Raw genomic sequence first — 15667 nt, forward strand, 5'->3', positions numbered from 1 at the left:
AAAGTGAGAAAGAGAGCCAGACATCACCTTCTGTCACACACACACACACATACAAAAAAGATGTATGCATATGTATTTATGTATGTACGTATACATAACACACCCCTTGACTGACTCTCTCACAAACATACATACATAAATGTACAGAAACATACATATAAAAAACAAGCGTGCGCGTGTGTGTGTGCGAGAGAGAGAGAGAGAGAGAGAGAGAGAGAGAGAGAGAGAGAGAGAGAGAGAGAGAGAAAGAGAGAGAGAGAAAGAGAGAGAGAGAAAGAGAGAGAGAGAAAGAGAGAGAGAGAGAGAGAAAGAGAGAGAGAGAGAGAGAGAAAGAGATAAAGAGATAAAGAGAGAACATTGCAAACAATGAATGAAAGAAACATGAAATGAAAAAATCATAAATAAAAGCTTGTTAAAAACTATCTTGTTCTGAATATTTAAATTTATGAACTTAGTAAATATTTCTTTCAGTAATTTATCTTAGTTGTTTGCAAATAGCAAATTAAAAACTTGAAATGAAAACATTAAAATAGAGATTGAGAGACTTTGCAAATGAAAACGGAAAATTTCGCTGTTGCTATGTCAATACCAGAAGTTGACATTGAGAAACCTTTTAAAAAAGAAGTGAATCATATAAAGAAAGCAATATTATTTCACAGTTCTATATTTAAGAGATGAAGAATTATGTACATTATTTACATATGACGGATATTTGTCCTCATCTTATTTGTTGTTAACACAACATTTTGGTTGATATACACTCCAGCCTTCATCAGGTGTCTTGGGGAAATTTTGAACCTGGGTTCTCATTCCTAAGGTATTTTCTTTTAAATAATATTATTATTATTATTATTATTATTATTATTATTCAGGTCAGTGCCTGGAATCGAATTTGGAATCTTGGGGTTAGTAGCCCATACTCTTAACCCCAAGATTCCGAGTTTGATTCCAGGCAGTGACCTGAATAATAATAATATAGATGTTTTCGATCTGGTTTGGATTCTTTGGAATCAAATTTGAAGGCAAAGAATCCAAACTAGATAGAAAACATCTATAATAATAATAATAATAACATCAAAAACAAATAATACCTAAGGAATGAGAACCCAGGTTCAAAATTTCCTCAAGACACCTGATGAAGGCTAGAGGGTATATCAGCCGAAATACTGTGTTATCAACAAACAAGATGAGGACAAATATCCATCAAATGTAAATAATGTAGCAGTATTATTTATTTTTAATAAAAAAAATAAACTGATGACCCTAATATGTATCTGAGGTCAAATTATTCATGCATCCCAAATATGGAAGCAATTCGCACAACTGTTTTTCCATGAAAAGTAAATACACACATAAGTCTATTTTATATAAAATTATGTGATGTTAGGATAGTAACACAAACACACAGAAAATGAGCTTCTTTGAGTTCCTGTCGACCAAATCCACTCACAAGGCCTGGGATTGTAGAAGACAACACATGTGAAAAATACCATGCAGTAGGATTGAACCCCAAAACGTGGGTTAGAGAGCAAACTTCTTGTAAAACAGCAACACTTGCGCCAATATTTGTATAAAATCACTTGTTCTTGTCTTGAAACTTGTTTATGTTCAGGCAATGAGTACAAGTGTAAGTTTGCATTGTACAGGTAACAGCAGAGTATTTAAGATGAATAATATGAATATCTGTATCATTGCCAGAGTAACTGTCTGGCTTCCGTGCTAGTGGCTCGTAAATAGCACCATTTGAGCGTAATCATTACCAGCGTTGCCTTCTAGCACTTGTGCTGGTGGCACATTAGAAAATCATTCGAGTGAGGTTGTTGCCAGTGCCGTTGGACTGGCTCCCGTGTAGGTGGCATGTAAAAAACACCTTTTTGAGCATGGCCGTTGCCAGTACCGTGTGACTGGCCCTTGTACCGGTGGCACATAAAAGCACCCACTACACTCTCGGAGTGGTTGGCATTAGTAAGGGCATCCAGCTGTAGAAACTTTTCCAGATCAGATTGGAGCCTGGTGCAGCCTTCTGGCTTGCCAGTCCTCAGTCAAACCATCCAACCCATGCCAGCATGGAAAGCGGATGTTAATGATGATGATGATGATTATTATTTAGATGCTGGCATGAGTTAGACATTTTGACTGAAAGTGGTAAGCCGTAGGTTTCAGTCTGATTTGGCATGGTTTCTATGGCTGGATGCCTTTCTTTATGTTAACCATTCCAAGAGCGTAATGGGTGCTTTTTACATGCCACTAGCATGGGTGCCAGTTACATAACACAGGCATTGGCCATGACTCAACTCATTATCATGCTAATTAAAAGGTTTTATTTTTGCGCAGTCTTCTGTGGTTAAATTTTTCTTTTAATATAAATTTTCTAAAATTTCAGTCATCTTTTAAAGAAATTTCTTGTTAGGACATTAAAGAAAATGTAACAAAAAGCATGTTTAAGTTTTACATTTGTGTGCAGCATAGTGCTCAGTTAGAAGGCATCATGGTATATCAGGAACAATAAATGAGCCGATTGGACAGAATCATTTGACTGACCACCTACATACACTTATCCATGAGCAGCCTAGTGCTAAACAACAATAAGAAGAAGAAGAGACAGAGTCAACAAGGGAATCACTGCATAATTACTTAACTGCTAAAAATAGCAGCCAAATCTCTCTCAAATAATACTCTCTGCTCATCTTAAAAAATGGCATGGATTATGTGGTTCTCAAGTTGCCTGAAAATAGTATAAAAGATGTGCTGGTCGTGGTTGGAATGTCTTTGATCATAGGTATGCTTTACCAGGGCTGTCTTTGTTCTAAAGAATATAACACCAATAACACCAACAGACAACACAAACAACATCAAAGAAACTATGTGGTTTCTCAACTTGCTAGAAACAACAGCAAAATTTTCTTTACATCACAGCATGTCTTCTTCCAAAAGATGAAAGGAAGGACAATACATAATGTAGTCCTAGATACACTCTGAAGAAGATGGGGCAGTCATGGATAAAATGCTTTAATCAGGTTTGCTTGATCATAGTTGATCTGGGACTAATTAACAACAACAACAACAACCTAACGAGGACGTCTCTATACCAGTGGTTCTCAACTGTGGCTATCAGGGCCGCATGTGGCCTTCAAGCATCCTTCTGGTGGCCCTTGAAGGTCTTCCCTCTATAAATATTAATTTTTTTTTTATTGACTTAAGTTTTACTTTATTTGGTGCAGAACCCCTAAAAAAATCCTAGTATTGGATCTGGCCCAGATATTAGAAAGGTTGAGAACCACTGCTCTACATGGTTGTGTAATACAGGGGTTTTCAAACTTTTTGACTTGCGGACCCCTTTATATTTCAGGCTTTACCCTTATAAACGCTTATGAAATTTATACATAAATATTTGCTTAAAATAACATATTTTTACATTTATTTATTTAACAGTATTTAACAAATAGGTTTATTGTCAATTAAAAGATTTCGGTTAAAAAACATATATAAAATCAAATTGCCCATAAAAAGTATTTGCTGTCTACAAACTCTGTGGTCTGCGGACCACAGTTTGAAAACCCCTGGTGTAGTAATAACAGCCTCAAACTGCACTATCCTGTCTCAGTAAAGGACACATTAGACAACATGACCACTAAGTTCTCTGTACATAGGGTAAAACTTGGGGTGGCTCTGATTGAAATGTCTGATCATAGAGATCTGACTGATCAACATTGATCTGGATCTGCATAGCAACCAAATCACCCATTGATTATAGGTTTTGTTCAATTAGGATTGGACAACAGCAATAACAGAACAGTTTTTGCAATGCTCCTACCTCCATTTGGTGCCAGACAGAAGATTTAACTCCTATGAATGGAACAAACCAAATATTTATATATAGAAATAACGGTACAGAAATACAAGTTTTTGACATTAACTAATATCCACTTGAAAATGGAAAATTCTGGAAGCATTCCAACTATTTACTACACTGTATTGTTGGAGGGAAAAATGGAAGAAAGAAAGTAACATTTTCCCATGACTAATATTTTGATATTTCCATTTACGTCTTTCCAATAACAACATCCTAAAGACAAAATGCAAAAGAAGCGAAAGTATTTCAATAAGTTTGTAAGGATGAAACTTTAAAAAAATAAGCTTATCCATTTCTACCATTTCAATGTCGTATTGAAAACTAAAAGACATGGTCTTCACTCATTCATATTTGGCATTTAAATGTTTTTAAAATGAACTGCCATACTACCAGGCAAGAATAAAACCAGGTTTTCTATGTATGTATGTGTGATCATCATTATTGTTTATCATTGTCGTTTTAGCATGCTCCTTTTTATGCTCATATAGCTCAGATGGAATTTCTTCAGGTGGATTTTCCACGACTGGAGTTACTGTCTTCTAGATGGGTTGAGTACCATGTCTCACATGTATGCACTTGTTATATGCTAGACATTACAATAAGAAAAAACTTGTACCTTATTTTATAAGACACATGTTAATATGTAAATAATAGTACATTTAGCATAAAAAGTGAACTTGTAGTATAACCCAGAATATGAAACCCCCCCCCCCCCAAAAAAAAAAACATCTTTTAGCCAATAATTCTTTTTTAGGAAGTGGATATATTTGATCTGATTTAGGAAGTGGATATATTCTTCAAGAGCTGTTAAATATAAGTCTGCTAAAATAATTTCAACATACCTTCCGTTTTTGCAATTCCATTAGGAAGAAGCTTCTTCACAAATATCCCATGGTTAGTATCCCCATTCCGTGTTGTTCCACCAATAATTTGTAAGCCTGAGGGTAAAAAAGATTAAAAAAACAGTAATAATAATAATAAAAGCAGAAATTCAGGCAATAAAGAAAAAATATTTTTTCAATACTGACTAACAATTAGATATGCAAACCCAAGTTGATCTAATTTCCAGCAAACCATTACTTTATTAACTCCAGAAATACTTCACATTTTTTTCAAGGAGACTATCAGTATAATCACAAGCAAACTTATGAAGGATTCTTACTGGTCATCAAAGAAGATTCTATACAGGGCTGGCCAACTTGAGGCCCGTAGACCGCAGACTTTTATTTTGCAGCCCACTTGATACTTTTTTTGAAATGCATTTATTTAAACAAACAATTTAAAAATTTTATCAAAAATTAATAATTGAAATGAAAAGTAAAAAAAGAAAGATTCTACCGTTTTTGTAATGATATTTCATGTTGAATCAATGATCATTCATTCATTATTGTAATAATAGCAGAAGAAAGCAAAATGCTTTCAATTCTGTCAATATACAAGCGGCCTCAAGAAACTTTGTCATTATAATGGCTTGCAATGTAATGAGAGTTGGCCAGGCCTGTTCTATATGGTCACGCAACATACTAGAAAGCGCAGTCAATACCCTACTATTTTAAAACAATGAATACATTGAATAATATAACTATATGTATGGTGTATATGTATGTATTCACTGGATGTGCAATGTCAGTGCACATATGTCTTAAGAGAAAAATTGGGTGTAAGAGGCATCAAGTGTAGTGTGTAAAGAGCCAATCACTGTGGAGGGAACCTGCAGAAGAGGTAGGCCCAGGAAGACATGGGATGAGGTGGCGGAATATGATTTTTGAATGCTGAGTGTCATAAAGGCAATGACAAGTGATTGAGGTCTTTGGTGATTTGCTGTGTTTGAGAAACATGTCAAGCTAAGTGAAATTGTAGCCATGACCAGTGCCGGTGACATAAAAAGCATTTGGTACACACTGTGGAGTAGTTGACATTAGGAAGGGCATCCAGACATAGAAACCAAGCCAAAATGGATTGGAGCCTGGTGCAGCTCTCCAGCTTACCATTTCATGTCTAACCCATGCTAGCATGGAAAACCGATGCTAAATGGTGATGATGATGATGGCACACACATACATACTCATGAAGAAAAGGTGGTTACAGCTGGAAGGCCATTTACAACAGATCTGCTTCATCAGGACCTATGCAACAACATGTACAATGAAAGGGAAAAATGAAGTGTTTAGATATTTATGTCTTTGTGTGTAGTGAATCATGTTACATGAATAAAGTAAAGTGCTGCCTACTGAAACCAGAACAACTTTATGGAATATCAAATCTTGCTGAGGAATTTGAAAGTACCATAATTTTGAATAGAGAAACCATTTAGAGACAAGTTGGTGATTCCTTTTGGAAAACATTTTATCTATGTCACTAATGTTCTTAGGAAATTATTCTCAGTAAGTATTAATGATTGTGGTAGAATTTCCCTTAATCAACACCTGCATTCACTAGGTTTAGAATATTATTTAATATATACGACTTTTCATTTCTGCAATACATAGTAATTAAGAAAATAAAAGAGTGTTGGGCCTCACAGGTGATGTGGCTGAGTTCCTTTCGAGCATTAGGCCTCATGGAGGCAAAGTGGTCGAGCTTCTTTTGAGTGTTTTATTTCTTTCTAGTTTTCACAAATTTATAGCATTCAAGATCCACAATTTGCCATCATGTGGCATTGCAGTTGCTACACAAGCATCACACAATCTGCTCTTCCCTCAATGAGAAACTCTGTTAGCAGCAAAAATAAATAGTTCCCTGAATTTTCTTCATCCCAATCTTACTCTGGTTACTATATTTTCATACCATCCACTTCCACTGCTGATTTGGTTGCCTATGGCAACAGAAATTTTTCAACTATATCTAGGGACCCATCTGGACATTTGAGAAAATTTATTTCAAACCATTGCCAGCACAGATAAAATCTTTCACTCGCTGAATGACACATGTAATTGCCAGTTTTACAGATGTTAGCAGTGGTTCATTTTTGGAACTAGATGACTCGTCACAATATCATTGATAAGATTCTGTCATCCTGCATTTTAGTAATTTTTGCCTTGGTCATTGATTACCATATTTTAACATGTTTAAGGAACCCTTTCTTGTCAAAAATTAGGTTAAAAAATTTGCGAGTTTCTTATACATGGACAGTATTATAATCCCTTAAAGAACCTTCTTTCCAAATTTTAAGCCCCCAAAATTAAGGGGTTTGTTATACTTGAGGGTTCCTTATACACGTTAAAATACAGTAATTTGATTCCTCTGCTGAAACTATAATTCTGTCATGATGATTTCCAACCATTCTGATGGTGATCTCAAATATTCTAATCATTTGTTTCAGATTTACCTCGCTTAGTTATTAGACTCACCAAGAATAAAAGTCCTGCTGGTATAGCTCTTTGAATCAGAGATGTGCAAGCCCCACTAACGTGACCAAGTCGAGAATCACTGGCATAGAATGTGGATATAAAATGATGATGATGACTACCATTTTATTGCCCTAATTTCTTTGTTATTACATTAAAGAAGGTGCAAGACTCAGTTGTTAAGAGCATTGGGCTCACAATCATGAGGTAGTGAGATCGATTCCCAGACCGGACAGTATTTTGTGTTCTTGAGCAAGACACTTTACTTCACGTTGCTCCAGTTCACTCTCCTGTAGAAATGAGTTGTGACGTCACAGGTGCCAAACTGTATCGGCCTTTGCCTTTCCCTTGGATAACATCAGTGGTGTGGAGAGGGGAGGCTGGTATGCATGGGTGATTTCTTGTCTTCCATAAACAACCTTGCCTGGATTTGTGCCTTGGAGGGGAACCTTCTAGATGCAATCCCATGGTCATTCATGACTGAATGGGGTCTTTACCCTTTTTACGTTAAAGAACAATTGATTGTTTTAAACTTACCAATCCCTTTTGAACAATTATCATACACAATTTTAATTGTTTCTCGATCTATTTGAGGACTTTCGGTTGACAATGGCTGCCTGAAAATAGAGAAAGGTGGGGAAAAAAAGAGAAAGAACATAAATTAGATCAGAAGTCCTTATTTAATCTGCATCCCACATAGAATACATGCACAAAACAGTAATATTTTAACCAGAAGTTGATACATATTTAACTCTTTAGCATTCAGATTACTCTGCCAAATGTAAAGCTTATTCATTCACATTACTTTGAATTAATCATGCCTTATCTTTCAGCTTTGAAATTTGGATGATGTGAATGTAATTTTTAGAATGACTGTGTGGGATAGGTGTGAGGAGCTGGATCTAGCAAGTTTGGACTTAAAAGTAGGTAGATTGTTTTGCCCAGATATGGTTGGTTTAAATGCTAAAAGATTAAAGAGTATACATGTATATAGGAAGTTGAAAATGACGATTCAATAAATCATGACATCCACTGCAACAGTCTTAAATTTAAGTTATTATTTGAATGTCATTATTCTCATTGACTTGGCAATTACTTCCTCACTATAATTTATTTTCCTCCTTATCTTTCAGTTTAGAGTACACGATCATCAACTTTTTCTCATAATCTATCCAAATCATCTTCTTTGTTGATATCTCCTGTTCTCTTCTGTTGTTTCCAATGGAGTTTCTTGGAATTCTGTCAGCTTTTTATTTGTTCATGTTGCTAGTTGAGCTTCATGCATTTCAATGATTTTTATGAACTTGTTGAATTCTTTCATAGTTTGTTTGTTTTTGGATCTATTTTGTTTTATGGTCTTTCTACTTTATTCAAACAAAAAGCTCAAAGAAAGCAATAAAAGTGGGAACCACAAAATACCAAAATGACTATAGAAAAATAAAATAGCCTTCTACCAAAAGCTATATTCCAGAGAGTGAAAAATGAGAATTGCTTACTAATTCTAAATTCTAATTTTTTTCTAATAGATATTGGGAAGCTTTGATTTACATGAATAATTTGAATTAAAGACAAGCTTGAGAAAACAAGAGAACTGAACATGAAGAATTGGAAAATTTAAGAATGATACAAAGGAAAATGTCTCCAGGAGCTGTAAAGGTTTTCAAAAATAGTGCTTAATTCTGGCTTTAGTACTACTAAGTACACAGAATATACATCTTGTTTAAATAGGTCAGTAGTATATAAGTACAGATTATATTACCAGATGACCTGGTGCCAATTTATTAGAACTAGATGCATAAAGAAATAAGTGCCGAGAGGGTAATACACATAAACTAGTTAGCTATAAGCAGGTGGTCTAAGACATATATCTATTTAATGACTGTGTTCATAGTGATAATTCCTTTCCTAGACACAAAATCTTTTGTCCACGGCCTCTCTTTGTCCAAGATATATTCTAGAGGAGATTCTTGACCAGTTTTTCACACATTAACTTATGTAGGTTGATCTGTGTAAAATTTTAGAAAAAGGAACCTAGCTGTTTCTTGCAATACAACCATCTAAAGCAGGGATTCATTGTTTTTTTTTATCTATGGACCCCTTTGATTACCATTTTATTCTGGTGGACCCCCACAGCCATTCAATGTTTAAAAATTAGTTTCATAGATATTTCTTTTAAAGTTCCTATTTTGTTTTTCACACATTAACTTGTGTAGGTTGAACTATGTAAAATGTCAGAGAAAGAAACCAAGTTGTTTTTTGTAATACATACCAACACTTACATCTAAAGCAAATTGTTTTCAAAGGACCTTATTTCACTATTGTGGATCCCCAATTAGCTATTTTGTTGCATGGACCCTGGTTGAGAATCACTGATATACTCTATAGTTTAATTTCTGAAGAATGGTCACTGTCCTTACATAGAATAGACTTTCCCTACTGTTTAAACAGGACATTAGTAATAGACATTTACAGTTGCTCCATTCCACAAAGTTTATCTGATGCCTATCACCTTTTTAACATCTGCCACTACACCTCTTTCCCCCAAGTCATTACTGTTAGTGGTTTTAATAAACACAACTGCTTCTGTTTCTTTGAACTCAACCAACACAGTTAATACAGTAGAAGCTGGATCATTTGCCATCCTAAACTACCCACACAAGTTACTTTATACATTCGCCAACACAACACTATTGATCTCTATCTTACCTTAAAACCCAGTCTTTATTTAGCTACCATAATCTCTTTCCCTGTTCGGTTTTTGAATTTTATATTCAATCCATCTAAGACAGCAACCAATACCATTATCTTAGTCCCTCCTGCATACAAAACTACAACAACAAATACTACTACTCAGTTCAAACAAAAGGTATCCTTTCTCCCTATCAATACAAGCATGAACTGTACATGAGCACTTAGAGTGCTGGAAATAGCAGCCAAATCTCCAACAAATCACTCAAGAAAAAGAAAAAAAGGAAATGACATAGTAAATGTAGTGTTCAGCACCTCATAAAATAGGATAGTTGTGACTGGATTGCTTTTGATTATAGATCAGCTCAGTCAAAACTGATCTGAGATTAAAAAACTTCCAACCTGTCAATCATTCCTAAAAACTGAAGCCCTCTGAAATTCCTTCACTGCCCATATTTTCCCTAAAGAAGTTCAAGCTGAACCTCTTTTTTAGTTTGAAAGAGTCTGTATTAATTAGTCAACAGAGAAATGGAAGGATCCATAATCTTTTACAAAGATGAACAATAAAAGTGTGATAGTTAATCAATAACAATTAATGTCCATTTTCCATGCTGGCACGAGTTGGATGGCTTGACAGGAACTGGCAAGGCCAGGGTCTGCACCAGGTTCCATAGTCTGTTTTGGCATGGTTTCTACACCTGGATGCACTTCCTAACATCAACCACTCCACAGAATGTACCCGGATGCTTTTTACATGACACCAGCACCTACACCAATGCTTCTCATGTGGAACCTTGGGTGGGTTAATATTGGTCAGAAATTGTTAGATAGGTGAACGAGTATGTATAGTTTGTGTAGTTCATATTAACTTAGGATTAAAAAACTCCAGAAGACAGTACACAACACAATGCAATGCTATTCATTTCACACACCCGATGAAGTCCACCCACAATACTGTTCTATCATAATACCATTCACATTTAGAATGCATTATAAGGACATAAATCAGCCCAAGTATTCAAGTGGTACTTTATTAAATCTGGAAGAATCTAAGCCAAGTTAATAACGGTAAGATCTGTATTAGCTACCAATTCCCTAATGATCTGGCCATTCCACCATGTCTGGCACAGACAATCATTTGTAGTAACCTTAGAATTGTTTATTGAATGACCAAGAAAAAAAGGTGTTGATTGGGTCACAAAGTCAATGGCTTTTAAGTTTATATTTGATGCAAATGTTTTGCATATTTGAGTATGGGGTAGTTTTAATCTCATTAGCTTTAAGCCTCTAAATACAGGACCCAGTAGTAGCATTATGAAACCCAAAGTCGAAAATAAAGGGTAAGGTCAACCAGGGAAAGATTTGAACACAGAAATACTGTTGCAGTCTGCTATTTTTCTACTGACCACTATATACATCATCATCTACATACATGTATATATACATATACACAACGGACACATCATCACCACTCCATGACAAGCTAATAACAGTTACATTTCATCTGATAAATCTAAACCTATATTGCAAACAGCTAAGAATTAAAAATTAGACAAACATTAAAAAAATACAAACAAAAAAAACACACACTGAACAAACAAGTTTAAGTTTTTTACTTAATCCAGGCTTAAAGGCACCCAAGCAAAAATAGATTATATAAGCATGTTTCAACTTGAACTTTATATATTAAAAATACATTCCACATCTTTCATATTGAAATATTTATGGTGTTAGCCACGCAAACACACACACACACCTGTAAGGTGTTAAACATTCAAGTATATTTACTTGCATTCATCACAAAGTTTATACATCAAGCACAAACCGTTTCACTGGTTTGTATTAATGATTTCTAATTCAGACCAGTCAGTGTATTCTCATATCTTAATATTGTGACATCTAATATGTGACATTCTTTTTGCTTCTCTCTTTTGTCAATGTTTTTTTTTATGGCTACTTTTTATCAAATCTCCATATCACTCATTTTAATTGAGTGTCTTATTACTCTCTGAACCGCCAGTAGTAGATCAATCATATCTTATTCTGCACTGATGGCAACCATTTGAACTTGTGACCGTCTCTGATTTCATTAGATACAGCTCCTGGCTCTAGCACTCAATTCACACTGTCATCCTGAACTGTCAGTACCATATAGTTTTCATACTTATTGATATCCCTGACCGAACACATCAAGCACATATTTTTGCCCCGTTTCTCACTATAGAGACAATTTGTAGCCATAATGTAAAAAGAAATCTCATGTAGTTTGTAGTTCACTTGAAAATAAGAAAACCAAAGAGATTCTGTTTAAAACTCTGATGCTGTTTCCATTCAGGAGTCACAATTAATGCTAAATAAATTAACAGCTTACACACAACTTTTGAAAATTATAAACTAGTCTATGGTACTTTCCTAACAGTGATGTGGTCCTGATCTCTTCTGCAACTCTGCTTTAAGTTTAGAATTGTAGACTTAGTTCAGAAGGTATTATATAAATTTTGACAGATTATTATTTCTATTGATTCCATCATCACTACAATCATCATTTAACGTCTGTTTTTCTTGTTGGCAAACCAGAAGACTATGCCAAGCTCTGTTGTCCGTCTAGGTATGGTTTCTGCAGCTGGCTGCTCTTCCCAATGCCAATCACTTCACAGAGTGTAGTGTGCACTTTTTCATGATACTAGTGGGGTTACCAAGTAAACTTGCAAGACAAAGTTTCCTTGACTAGGAGTAATAGTATTATTAGTATCTTTTAATACTTTCATTTAGATGATTTAAATGAAAGCAGACAAGACTAAATGTTTTACATTTAGCTCCAGGTCAAAACTAATTGAGGAAACCTACAAATAAACCACTCTTTTAGAGGTGACTGCATTATCCAATGTGTACTGTACTTTTTTTTTTAAAGACAGCTGTAATTTGAAAGAAATACTGTTTCTATCTAATAGTTGGTACATAAGCACTTATTTCTTTATTTTAGTGAAATATATATTCTACTTCATATTTTTTGCAGTTTTATTACCTCCATCTTAGTGAAGGCAGAGGTATTGTTTTCAATCATGTCTGTTTGTTTGTCTGTGGACAAGATATCTCAAGAACCACTGGATGGATTCAGATAAAACTTTCAGGGATGTTTGGTCTCATGACTGGCATAAACTGATTAGATTTTTTAGGATCAATCTGGTACTGGACAAGGATTCTGGATTATTTTTCCTGTTTTCTTTACTTAATTTTTGAGAACGGTAGGGTTCAATTTTAGTATTCTCATTTGTGAGAGCAGTCAGTTTATTTCAGACATTCTCATTTAAAAAATAATCTCCAGCTAATCGTTGATAGGACGTTGGTGTTGCCTTGGCAGAGGTTTGCACTCTCTGAGTGCTCTTGTTTATTTATTTTTTCATACTGTTTCCATCCCCTTAGTAGTATGACAATGGGATTTCAAACTGCTGAGTCCAGATTACACAAGAGTTCACTTCAATTTCCATTTTACAAATGGAAAGGCTGTTGTCAGTATTTAATATACTCCTCTTATGTTTGATACTGACAACAATTTTCACTTGTAATTATCTTTATATATCCCCTTTCCATGCTTGGATGAGTTGGGTAAGCTGCCACCCAAATTCAAGGAGTTATAATTCCTATCAGACACATCAAAGGACCACATTCTGTTAGTATGTTGCATTTTTGGCATAGTTCCTTTTAAGAGCTGGATATTCATTTAAACATCACCCACTTTACAGAGAGTGCTGCTTTCATGTTATATTACTATATTACATTATTTTCATATATGTAAGTATACAAGCACAGACATGGCAAGAAGTTTGCTTCCCAACCACATAGTTCCAGGTTCAGTCCCACTGTGTGGCACCATTGGCAAGTGTCTTCTACTGCAACCTCAGGCTGACCAAAGCCTTGTGAGTGAATTTGGTAGACAAAAGCTGAAAAAAGCCTGTCGTGTATGTGTGTGTATACATATATATAGGGTTGGTGCATAATTATTGTGGCTTCTTACAACAAATTTTATTCAACAAGAACATCTTTAAATGATAGTCTGACCGTCTGCCAAGCAAATGGGAAGCAGTAATTGAAATAGATGGTGAATATGCTCCAGAATAATTATTTAAAGATGTTTTTGTTACATGTTATTGCTTTTGTTGAATAAAATTTGTTGAAAAAAAGCTGCAATAATTATGCACCAACCCAATATATATGTGTGTGTGTTTGTCTTTGTGTCTGTTCCCCCAAACACTATTTGAAACTGGTGTTGGTGTGTTTACACCCCCATAACTCAGTGGTTCAGCAAAAGGGACTGATAGAATAAGTACTAGGCTTAAGAAATAAGTCTGGGGACAATTTGTTCGACTAAAACCTTTCAAGCCAGTGCTCCAGCATGGCTGCAATCGAATGACTGTAACAAGTAAAAGAATAAAAGAATACAGAGAGAGAGAGAGAGAGAGAGAGAGAGAGAGAGAGAGAGAGAGAGAGAGAGAGAGAGAGAGAGAGAGAGAGAGAGAGAGAGAGAGAGAGAGAGAGAGAGAAAGAGAAAGAGAGAGAAAGGAGAGAGGAGAGAGAAAGAGAGAGAGAGTGAGTGTGAATTTCAGTTAAATGATAACTGGGCAAAACAGTTTATAGACAATATTTGCTACGTGCGTGGCACAAATGAATACAAAAACAGCGTTTGTTGAAATGCCAGTCCTAAGACAATATACTGGGATTGATTTATCAACTAGGACAACTGGATAGTAATGGTGGTGGTGATAATAATACTGATAATGGCTATTGTTGTTGTTGTTATTGATTAATGTTTGTCACCTTTGCACAAACAGACCAAGAGAGCAGAGTTAGCACATCAAAACTTTGGCAGGTAGCCCACATATATATATCTTACACCTTGGATGCCCAAATCATCTGTCTACTTATCTGTGTGGTGTCTGAATATTTAGTTGTAGGAAAAAAAAAAAAAAAAAACAGCTTTGTGTAGAGTGGAGAGTGTCTATGTCTGAATATGTATTAGAGAGAGACTAACATTATGCAGAACAAGCGGCATTTATGTTTAAACTTGTAGATGAGAACCAGTGAGGTGTAGATTCGACATTATGATGTATTTTTTTTGTCTTTATTTTTCATGGCTACGTGGAAGAAATTTGTTTGCCAACCACATGGTTCTGGGTTCAGTGTTATTGTGTGGCACCTTGGGCAAGTGTCTTTCACTGTAGCCTGAGGCTGACCAAAGCCTTGTGAGTGGATAAGGTAGGCAGAAACTGAAAGAAGCTTTGTTGAGTATGTATGTATATACATATATACTCTTTTACTTGTTTCAGTCATTTGAATGCAGCCATGCTGGAGCACCACCTTTAGTCGAGGAAATCAACCCCAAGACTTATTCTTTGTAAGCCTAGTGCTTATTCTATCAGTCTATTTTGCTGAACCACTAATGTTACGGGGATGTAAACACACTAGCCTAGGTTGTCAAGCAATGTTGGGGGGACAAATATATATATATATATATATATATATACTAGCAGAAATACCCGGCTTTGCCCGGGTTAAAGAGAATAATGAAATCTAAAAACGCCGTCTAGACTACGCAACCCTCAACTGTTAGTAGCTACGATACCATATTCCTACATTAATAACTCTCCAATCCATGCCAGCATGGAACATAGACATTAAGTGGAATGCCAGTCTCTCATCTGGGAAGGCCTTGAAATCAATGTTACCAACTGGGGACTATGTGTCGCAGTGATAATAAAAAGACTCAAAGGAGGTCTGCAAC

The 15667-nt window shown here is 35.4% G+C and overlaps 1 protein-coding gene across 1 annotated transcript in view; it reads right to left on the bottom strand.

Moving 5' to 3' along the window:
- Nucleotides 1–15667, bottom strand: part of LOC106874692 (uncharacterized) — a 119151-nt gene that overhangs the window by 74324 nt on the left and 29160 nt on the right. Inside the window, exons 3-4 of the mRNA XM_052973493.1 lie at nucleotides 7738–7817; nucleotides 4696–4791 (exon numbers count right to left, since the gene is read on the bottom strand). Coding sequence (XP_052829453.1) covers nucleotides 4696–4791; nucleotides 7738–7817 — 176 coding nt within the window. The remainder of the gene's footprint in view (nucleotides 1–4695; nucleotides 4792–7737; nucleotides 7818–15667) is intronic.

Source organism: Octopus bimaculoides, chromosome 16 (assembly GCF_001194135.2).
Source record: "Octopus bimaculoides isolate UCB-OBI-ISO-001 chromosome 16, ASM119413v2, whole genome shotgun sequence".
NCBI lineage: Eukaryota > Metazoa > Mollusca > Cephalopoda > Octopoda > Octopodidae > Octopus > Octopus bimaculoides.